Source organism: Pleuronectes platessa, chromosome 6 (genome assembly GCF_947347685.1).
Source record: "Pleuronectes platessa chromosome 6, fPlePla1.1, whole genome shotgun sequence".
NCBI lineage: Eukaryota > Metazoa > Chordata > Actinopteri > Pleuronectiformes > Pleuronectidae > Pleuronectes > Pleuronectes platessa.
This window is the reverse complement of record NC_070631.1, coordinates 1,063,488-1,074,279: the sequence shown is the minus strand read 5'-3', so window position 1 is coordinate 1,074,279 and position 10,792 is coordinate 1,063,488. Positions and strand designations below refer to the sequence as shown.

The 10,792-nt window shown below is 45.5% G+C and overlaps 1 protein-coding gene across 4 annotated transcripts; it reads left to right on the top strand.

Annotated features, from left to right (window-relative positions):
- The first annotated feature begins 2,757 nt into the window (after positions 1-2,757).
- Positions 2,758-9,604, top strand: LOC128441964 (uncharacterized). 4 transcript variants are annotated; one of them, XM_053424105.1, is made up of 8 exons: positions 2,758-2,894; positions 5,223-5,537; positions 5,794-6,117; positions 6,499-6,633; positions 6,716-6,850; positions 7,223-7,260; positions 8,044-8,199; positions 8,564-9,604. In XM_053424105.1, exons 1-8 carry the CDS (start codon positions 2,855-2,857, stop codon positions 8,582-8,584), a joined length of 1,164 nt encoding a protein of 387 aa, XP_053280080.1. In that variant the 5' UTR covers positions 2,758-2,854; the 3' UTR covers positions 8,585-9,604. The 4 variants fall into 4 exon arrangements, with proteins under 4 accessions (XP_053280080.1, XP_053280079.1, XP_053280077.1 ...); XM_053424104.1 differs by lacking the exon at positions 8,564-9,604 and having other exon boundaries at positions 6,499-6,598; positions 6,714-6,850; positions 8,044-8,525; XM_053424102.1 differs by lacking the exon at positions 8,564-9,604 and having other exon boundaries at positions 8,044-8,524.
- Positions 9,605-10,792: the final 1,188 nt, after the last annotated feature.

Below are 10,792 nucleotides of genomic sequence, written 5' to 3'. Positions count from 1 at the left end.
CCTGAGGAGTTTTCTCAGTCTGTTGGCGTCCTTAGCCTTGATGCCCGCACCCCAGGACACCACAGCAAAGAAGATGGTGCTCGCCACAACAGACTTGTAGAACATCTGCAGCATCTTGTTGCAGACGTTAAAGGACCTGAGCCTCCTCAGGAAGTAAAGCCGGCTCGGGCCCTTCTTGTAGACGGCCTCTGTGTTGGTGGACCAGTCCAGTTTATTGTCCAGTGTGACACCCAGGTACTTGTATTCAGGGACCACCTCCACACCCGTCCCACCGATGCAGACAGGAGAGGGCAGGGGCTTGTTCCTCCTGAAGTCCACCACCATCTCCCTCGTCTTCTTCACGTTGAGCTGCATGCGGTTCTCCCCACACCACTTCACAAAGCGGTCAACCAGGTCCTTGTACTCACCCTCCCCCCCCCGCCCTCAACACACCCCACAATGGCCGTGTCATCAGAGAACTTCTGCAGGTGACACGTCTCAGTGCAGTGCTTAAAGTCAGCAGTGTGTGTGGTGAAGAGGACGGGGGACAGCACAGTTCCCTGGGGGGCCCCGATGTTACTGATCAGACCATCAGACACACAGTTCTGTAATCTCACAAACTGTGGTCTGCCCGTCAGATAGTCATCGACCCAAGTGATGAGGGGAGCACTCACCTGCGTGCCCTCCAGTTTGGCCTTCAGCAGTCTGGGCTGGATGGTGTTGAAGGCGCTGGAGAAGTCGAAAAACATGATCCGGACTGAGGTGTTGGGTCTGTCCAGGGAGGAGTAAGCCTTCTGCAGCAGGTAGATGATTGCATCATCAACCCCAACATGGGGCTGATATGCAAACTGCAGGGGGTCTTGTGATGGGCACACCAGCGGTCTGAGGTGGGCCAGGACCAGTCTTTCCATGACCTTCATGATGTGAGAGGTCAGTGCCACCGGCCTGTAGTCCTCCAGTGCAGCAGGACGTCCTTTTTTGGGCACTGGGACCAGGCAGGATGTTTTCCAGAGGCACTCTCTGAAGGTGTAGGCTCAGGTTGAAGAGGTGCTGGAGAACTCCACAGAGCTGGCTGGAACAGGCCTTCAGCACACGAGGGCTGATGCAGTCCGGCCCCACAGCTTTCCTCGGTTTGAGCCTCTCCAGCTCTCTCCTCACCTGGCGGCTGTGATGTGGAGTCCAGACAGGGGGGTGGGGGGTGTCAGTGGTGGGTTTGAGGGTGGAGGTTTGAGGGTGGTGCAGAGAGGTGTGTGTTGCAGGAGGTGGTGGGGGGCTGGTGGGTGATGTGAGGATGTCCTTGGGGTGGGAGGTGTGAAAAGGTCTGTGAAAAGATGCTTCAACTCAACTGAACATCTAATCGTACACATGTGAAACAACCGAGGGCCAATAAAACGTTCCCGTGTCTCGGATCCAAACCCCCCCCATCACTGAGCTAATCAGAGGGAGAGAAGTTGAGCTGAAGGTTGAACACAGGGAGCGAGTGAAAGAAGACAATGAGCTGAGGGGGGTTAGAGATCTGAAGGAAGAAGAGGATGAGGAGGACGAGCAGGATGGAGGTAGAGAGATTTATATTCTTCTTCTTCATGGCACAGCACATTTAAAACAGCAGGTTGGAAGGAATATATCAACTTGTACAGATGAAAGAGGAGAGAATGAAGATTAAAAAAGTCCAACTGAAAAATAGGTGGGAATGAGAGATGATTAAAAAACAGCAAGGCTGAGAAGAAGAGGATGGTCAACCCGAGATGGAAGAAGGAATGAATAAACTCCTGACTGATAAACGTGAATGAGAGAACAGTGGATGGAAACTGGAATAACATCAGAGCAGCTCCTAATCACTCTGTCTCTCTGGTGACAGGACCCATCAATCACAGCCGACAGGCAGAGTCCAGAGGAAACAAGGTGCAGGCAGACATGAAGACATCTCTTTGTGTTTAATCACCACACAAACAACGAGGAGGGGTTGGTTGCTGCAGGCATCCAAGTGAAATCAATTTAAATCTCTTTTAGTGTGAGTCTCACTCAACAAGCTGTTGAGCCGTGGCACCACCTGCAGGATGTGCACGTCATTGAGGGATAAAATCACAGACCACAAAAAGTCTGTGGTGGCAGAGTTACAGGAAGAAGATCCCAATGTTCAGGATTCATCTGGACCAACGAGCTGCAGAATCTCTGTGGAGACCTGAACCTGCTTTTCACACAAAACATGAGGTTGTGTGAATCCAGACCACGAGCTTGTTACTGTGCTCAGTTTGTATTCTGACCCTGAGAAACCAGCAGCAGATTCAGTGGTTTGAGTTTCCTGTGTTTAAACCAGTTTGTGTCAGTGACGTGCTGAGCTCCTGCAGACTCACTGAAGAGGAGCAGAAAACTGAATAAAGTTGTGATCCAGGTTAAACACAGAGAATCTGACAAACTTTTAATTTCACTGCCTCCAACAGATCTTTAACTGAGAAGACGTCACCTGACCCCATAACTCCAAAATGCATCTAAAGTTCAATCAGATTCTAAACCTCACCAACTCAAAATGTACAATGTCCTAGAAACTCTGTGGGATCCTCCAATCAGTGAGATCCTCCTTATAGAAAGAAATCCTGCTGAGACTTTACCTTTAAAACATGTGTCTTAGTCCAACAGCTCATCAGGATCCTTTAAAACTCCAGAACATTTATTTATGAGTGTTAATCAAATTCACTGGGTGTAAACAAGATGTGTGTCATGGAGGTGAAGGTAAACAGGAAGTGGATGATTGGTGATGGAGCTGATGCTGTGTGTGGTGTCGGGGGGGAGGGACTCTGTTAATTAGAGAAGTGACAAGTTCCTTATTTATCAGTGAAGAGAGAGCAGAATCAGCTTCAACCATCAGAGCCTCGACATGAACGTCTGCTACACTTTGATCTGCTGCTTCTTCCTGTGTGAGTATCTTCATCATTTATCAAACTCACTCAGAGGAAAGTCTCTTCTCTGTCTGATCCATGAGATTCAGCCCCATCCTTATTTCAGATCTCAAAATGTCTCCCTCCTCTATAATCTGCTTTTGTCTCAAATAATTAAAATAAGAAGATGTAGATTTACAATCCTGTGTCCCCCTCATGTTGAATGGGGTCCTAGAAGGTTGTAGCAGGAAGTAAGGAGTCATAAGGACCTGACTGAGGAGCCGGCCCAATATCCAGACGATTAGGAAAACAACTATTACTAATGACAGGAGGAAGTACAGTTCCCCTAAGGCCACACAGACCTGGTTGTATTCAGTGTGTTTACAGTGGGTGGAGGCTCTGGTTCTGGAACTCTCTTGCAGTGACTGGTATGAATCCACGTTGTCCTGTCAGCGACCTCTACTGCTGTGTGTTGTTAGCAGGATCTGGTTTGGTCCTGTCCAGCATCTATGTAGTCTTCTCCTCCTAAGATCTTTCACTACCACCCAGTGACCGGGCTTCAGGTCACTGGGTGGTCCGGTGGCCGGGGTAGGGAGTGCGTCTTTAACAACCATCTGTGTATGTGCTGTGACATTTCTTTCACAGTACATGCTCAATCGCTGTGGGTCTAAGTTGGAGTTCCTGTAAGTGAGTTGTGGGGGGGTTGGGGTTGGGTGTAACCTGTAAGAGAATGTGTGAGTTAGGAAGTGGCTGGTGAGCAGCTGCTTTCACTGCTGTACCCGCTCCGGCCTCCCTTGTGACACCAGGTCATTATTAGAAGTGTGAGCATCATAGGAACCTGGGTGTGACACTCGACAGTCGACTCTCCCTCACTGCCGACATTACTGTAACAACACGGTACTGTAGATTCATGCTGTACAACATCAGGAGAATACGCCCCTTCTCACTCAGAAGGCTGTGCAGGTTCTGGTCATCTCCGACTAGACTACTGTAACTCCCTCCTGGCAGGTCTACCTGCTAATGCCATCCCTTCACTGGTTACCAGTGGCTGCTCGCATCCGGTTCAAAACCTTAGTACTTGTGTACCATGCTGTGAACGAATCAAGTCCAGTCTACATCCAGGACATGGTCAAACGTTACACCCTGGTCCATTCTCTCCGCTCTGCCTCGGCCAATCGGCTCGTTGCTCCCTCACTGCGAGGGACAGCTGCCACTCAACCACATCACAACTGTTTGCTGTCCTGGCTCCTAAATGGTGGAATGAGCTCCCCATCGACATCTGGACATCTGAAGTTTACATTAAATGTCATTTGGCAGACGATTTTGTCCAAAGCGACTTACAATTAGTACACTCAACATCTAAATGGGGGCATTTTTAGGGGTTCAGTGTCTTGCCAAAGACACTTCGGCATGCAGATGGGGAAGAGTGGGGATTGAACCACCAATCTTCTTGTTGGAGAACGTCCACTCTACCCCTAGGCCACACCGCCCCTAACACATCTTCCACCGCTAACTAAAAACATACCTCTACCAACTATACCTTGAATAACAAAATACAATTTCTGAGACTAACAATTTAGTAGCACTTGAATGACACTTACTTATAGCACTTTGTAGTTTTGCTTTATTTTTAAAGGAACTGTACTTTCTTGATTCTTGTTGTTCTTGGTTTGTACCCTCGGGGTTGATGCACTTATTGTAAGTCGCTTGGGATAAAAGCGTCAGCTAAATGAAATGTAATGTAAAGCATCACATTTACATACTGAGACCTGTTTGGGGAGGAGGGGAGCATCAAACATCTGGGACACTGCAGCATGATGTAAGGAGTTGGTTTGCCTGATGATGTGAGGAATGATCTACTGTCAGTGTAGATGTTCACCATCTCCCTTCAACTTGCTTCACTGAGAGCAGAGAGCTCTGCTGCCTGTGCAGACAGAAGCAGGGAGTGGTCATGTGATCAATGCATCATGAGCTGTTACCACAGGGAAACACACTGGAGTACTATCTGCTGGTCGGCCTCGCCCGTGTGCGGGCCAGTGAAGAGTCATCATGCTAACATCACGTGTTCTATGGCAGCAAAATACTGCTTCAAACCAAAAAGCGTTCAGTTTGTGTGTTAACTGTGTAGCTCTGACGTCCCACAAATAATCAGTTTCAATTAAATTAACTTTCACTTTTACAGTTTAAATGAAATCTTTACTAACACAGAGAAACTGCAGTGAGAATAAAAGAGGAAGGAGAAAAGAAAGATGTGAATGAAAACAGGAACATTCAGTCTCTGTGTTTAACCTCAGACTCTGTGTAGATGTTCAGTTATTACAACACTAATGATCATAAACTAATGACTGCTCTTGTGTGACTGTTCAGATGACGTCAGCGCAGTGATCCTCACCTACTTAGCTAATGAAGGAGAAACCATCAGAGTCAAATATCCCTTCCGTTCATATGGAAGCAGGAAGTTCTGTCGGGGACGATGTGAAGCAGGAGATGTTCTCATTGAAACAGAAGAAAATGAAGCGAGGAACGGACGATACAGCATCAAATATGAGAAACCAGGTGACGCTGAAGGAGATCTGACAGTGACCATCACACATCTGAGCAAGTCTGACGCTGGAATGTACCACTTTGGCCTCGGCAGTGATTCTTCTTTGTATCGGGAGTTTGGGATCCTCGTCACTGATGGTGAGTTTCAACTATAATACATAAAACTGTGTCGTCCTTCTTTCTGAAGCAGGGACGTTGAATTACCTGGAGGCCCCGAGGTGAGTCTCTTTCCTGCTTCTTGTCTCGTGCTGCAGCCGTTTGGACAAAGTGCAGAGACGGGGGGGGGGGGGGGGGGGGACTGATAACTGAATATTGGCTGCAGTACCTGTTTGAAACACTAGCTGTCAGTCCTACGTGTTGATCCTTTAACTACAGATGTTTGTCTTCTCAACAGCTCGGCTGGACGGAAGCTCTGGAGTAAAACAGCTCTATAAGAGAAGTGGAGGAAACGTCACTGTTCGATGTGTCTTCAATAACCCCAAAGGAAGTAAATTCTTCTGCAGAGAAGAATGTGGAGAGACCAAGAACGTTCTCATCAAAACAAGTGGTGACGAAGATCAAAGCGGCAGATACAGCATCAGGTATTATTCAAGATCTGAAGGAGGAGGAGGATTTCTGTTTTTGACCATCACACAGCTCATCAGCTCCGACTCAGGACGCTACAGATGTTCTATTGGTGAAGAATCACACAGAGACTTTGAAGTCATTGTCAGAGATGGTAAGTTTCCACTGGAGTGAACATCAAAGCCTCCTAAAGTCAAAGCTTCCTAAAGTCAAAGCTTCCTAAAGATAAAGCTTCCTTAAGTTAAAGCTTCCTAAAGTTAAAGCTTCCTAAAGTTAAAGCTTCCTAAAGTTAAAGCTTACTAAAGTTAAAGCTTCCTAAAGTTAAAGCTTCCTAAAGTTAAAGCTTACTAAAGTTAAAGCTTCCTAAAGTTAAAGCTTCCTAAAGTTAAAGCTTCCTAAAGTCAAAGTTTCCTAAAGTTATTATTTGGTCCAGATCCAAATCTGATAGAAAGGTTTTCCAGTTGGTGAATAAGTGACTTGTAGTTTCTCTGTCGTCTGTCGTCAGGATTTCTGTGAATCTGTATTTTTCCCTCAGTCTCCACAACAACATCTCCCAGTTCCAGCTCCAGTTTCACACGTTCATCAGCTTCACCTGAAACCACCAACCAGTCTGAGGACCAGACACCTGAGACCACCAACCAGTCTGAGGACCAGACACCTGAGACCACAGGTAAACACATGTACCTGCGTCCTCTCAGTGCCTGTTGAAGCTGAAACACAGATTTTAATATGTGTCCTGTATTAATGCTCAGGAGCTGATACGTTCTCCACCAAGAACTTGATTCTGACTGTGAGACTGACGCTGGTCGTCCTGGTCGTCCTGTTATCAGGGGCCGCACTGATATTCTGCAGAAACAGGACTAACAGACCCAGAGGTGAGGCCACAGGTAATACACACACACACACAAGTACACACATGCTGATCACACATACAACAACTGGATCTTCAGTTTTCAGTGAATATGAAAATCATCGAGATCAAAACCCAGAATCTGATTCAGCAGCAAACACGAAACACAAGTTCCAACGTTTATGTGCAGAAATAAGGAGAAGAAGGAAAACTCACCAGGACAGATACTACAACTAATACTAGAACTCATACTAGGACAAATATTGTAACAAATACTAGAAGATACACAGATAGATATAATAGAACAGAAGGTTTTGATTGGACTCAAAGAACCTGTGTTGTCACCTTCTGCTGCTGAAGCTCCAGATGTGAACTCAGGACCCAGTTTGATTTCCTCTTGTGTTTTCAGAACCTCCGGTGGAGACGGATCCTTCTTCTGTCCCTGAGGTGAGTTTCAGCCGTTAGTAACACAAACGTCCCTGAGGTGAGTTTCAGTCGTTAGTAACACAAACGTCCCTGAGGTGAGTTTCAGTCGTTAGTAACACAAACGTCCCTGAGTTAAGTTTCAGTCGTTAGTAACACAAACGTCCCTGAGGTGAGTTTCAGTCGTTAGTAACACAAACGTCCCTGAGGTGAGTTTCAGTCGTTAGTAACACAAACGTCCCTGAGGTGAGTTTCAGTCGATAGTAACACAAACGTCCCTGAGGTGAGTTTCAGTCGTTAGTAACACAAACGTCTCTGAGGTGAGTTTCAGTCGATAGTAACACAAACGTCCCTGAGGTGAGTTTCAGTCGATAGTAACACAAACGTCCCTGAGGTGAGTTTCAGTCGTTAGTAACACAAACGTCCCTGAGGTGAGTTTCAGTCGTTAGTAACACAAACGTCCCTGAGGTGAGTTTCAGTCGATAGTAACACAAACGTCCCTGAGGTGAGTTTCAGTCGTTAGTAACACAAACGTCCCTGAGGTGAGTTTCAGTCGTTAGTAACACAAACGTCCCTGAGGTGAGTTTCAGTCGTTAGTAACACAAACGTCCCTGAGGCGACAAAACTTTGTCGACCAACATCCAGAAAAGTTTTGAACAGAAGAGAAAGTTATTAAAAGTTAAAAAGAAGAGAGATCTTAAAGAAACAGATCAGATTCCTCCAAAGAGGAGCAGATTATAACATGTTGATATTTAAATGGTTTAGTTTTGTTGATTAATGAAACTCAAATCTCTTGGTCTCCTGCAGCCCGACCCCGTGTACGAGGATTTCAGAGACGAGGGCCGACCTCCTGCTGCTGTGGAAATCTCTCCAGATTATTCTTACGTCAAGTACAACACAACACAACCAGTCACAGCCGGTGATGACTACAGCTTTGTCACTGCTGCTACTTCTCAGCACAATGTAAGGAAAAGCATTACAACATTAAAATCTCTACCAGGTCACTTAAACATGAAGGTGATCCAGAAACACATGAAGGAAACGTAGACTGTGAATAAGAACGGACAGAGACTACGTACAAACCTGTGTTCTCTGGATTGACCAGCAGAGGGCGACTCCACTGGTCGTAATAGAATGGAGGTCAACAGAAGTTTCTGAGCCTACGTCAGTGAACATTCTACTAAGAAGTCTTCTTCAAACAGCTGATGTTCATTTAGTCAATTCTGATCATTTGGAGTCAAAGCTTCAGAGGAGGTGGTTTTAAGTGTAATAACACAATAGTAAAGTAAAGTCACACAAATACACTTTGTCTGTTTTCTTTTTCCAGGCTGACGACAGCTCAGGTTGACTCACCTGCGATCGGGGGGGGATAATTCCAACAGGGCTACAGGCTTTGCTAACAGCACCCCCCACCCCCTCCGATGAGGATGATGTAGTCTACTCCGTCCTTCAGTAGATGATCTGTCACTTCAGCGTCTCCTCTCTCATTGGCCGACAGGAAGTGTCGGCATTTTATATTTGAGCTTGTCTGTGTGTGTGTGTCTGTGAAGATGGCATTAGAACTGAAAGTCTAAAGAATAAAGCAGGAGGTTGGGGGCAGGAGCAGTTTGGGCCTTCACACAAATGATTTATAATAACCTTTGGTGCTTTGTGTTAATCTTGAAGTTAGATTGTGTGTGCGTCACATCGCTGGTCAGTCTCACACCTGTCTTGATAAAGGGTCTGATGAGAGCCGCTGCCTGTTGTGGGATAAATCTGTGACATACGATACACTGTACATTAACTTCTTCTCATATTTAACTTTTTATATTAAAGCATAACTCCCTCAGATTCATTCAACATCACACAGAGTTCAAGCAGCTGCCCCAGGTTCTGGGGGAAGATAGAAAAGTGTTGTTCTGGTTTAGTTGTTTTGAATGTTTACACAAATAGAACATACAGCCGATAGAGCAGGAACACAATATTCTTTACTCCAATGAACAACAACATTGACCCACAAGGCGTCAGCCGAGTCAAGGCTAGTTTATGAAACACAAAATCCAACTGTCATGGTGGGGAGATTTGTCCTTCAACTATCAGAGGAGCAGCGTGACTGGGAGTGGCTCCTTGTCACTTCCTGGTTCCAGAGCCAAGAGGCGTGGATCTAAGCCTGTGCACCAACCAGGGAGAACCACATTGATTTGCGGTGACACCCCTTCATTATTTGGCCCAATCAAATTATACCTAGTGTTATAAATATAACAATCATCGTCTTTTCAGCGAGACTATTGACCACCCCGTGCTTCTTGTTTATCCGAGGCTGTGCATGAGCGCTCATAGCTATGCTGTTAACTTTTCATTGCTTCTTAATAAATCCTTGTTGAATTAGTCCAGACCGGCTCTTCTCATATTTGTGATAAACGAACACGTTGACAGAAGCTGCTGAAGATCATCTGAAGCACATGAAGACAAAAGTCTCTTCTCAGTCTTATTTTAGCTTCATATTATTTATGTTGACAATGTTTTATTATCACAGAAAATTAAAACAGGTTGAAGACAAATAATTCATGTTTAAGTTTATTGTCGTGTTGGTTGTTTTTGGGAGCATCAGGATTAACATAAAATATTTGGTTAAAATCGTGTTTCTCTGCTTTATTCAATTATACAAATTTAAAATACAAAAAGGTAAATTAATTAATATGCAGTTACTTCCTGTTGGTAATTTCTGGTACTGCAGGTCAGTGGAAACACAATCTGGGACTTTCATCAAACACTCTCCTGTGTGTGTGTGTGTGTGTGTGTGTGTGTGTGTGTGTGTGTGTGTGTGTGTGTGTGTGTGGTGGAGGTGGTTGTGGTGGTGATGGTGTGTTTGTGTGTGTGTGTGTGTGTGTGGAGGTGGTGGTGGTGGTGGTGGTGTGTGTGTGGGGGGGGGGGGGGGGGGGTGTTATCTAGTCCAACATATTTAGCTTGATGGACTGAAGGTGTGATTGTGAGTGTGGATTATTGTTTTTCTCTGAAACTAGAAATAGAAAATCACCAGAACCGTCTGCATGGGTACATTTATTAATAGAGAGATATTACTTTAGAATGTATAAAATATAACATGACACGAATCGTCTTTGAAACGATATGTAGTATGTAAGTTCCAGGTTATTGAAATGTGGTAACGGTACCAGTAGGTGGCAGTGTGTAGCAGAGCTGTGAAGTGATAAATACTTTAGTTTCTTCTGTTCACACATACATGAGGTTGTGTGAATCCAGACCAGGAGCTTGTTACTGTGCTCAGTTTGTTTTCTGACCCAGAGAAACCAGCAGCCGATCCAGTGGTTTGAGTTTCCTGTGTTTGAACCAGTTCGTGTCAGTGACGTGCTGAGCTCCTGCAGACTCACTGAAGAGGAGCACATCTCCAGCTCCTCACCAGTGAAGCAGAGATCTTCTGCCCTCTGCTGGTTCTCTGCTGCAGCGCCTCACACCTGCTGCAGGGTTTCAGAGCTCCTGACTTTTGAGCAGCTAATATGCCCAATTCTGTGTTGATCCTAATTAAAGTTAAATTAATTAGTTTGATAGTTTATTCAAT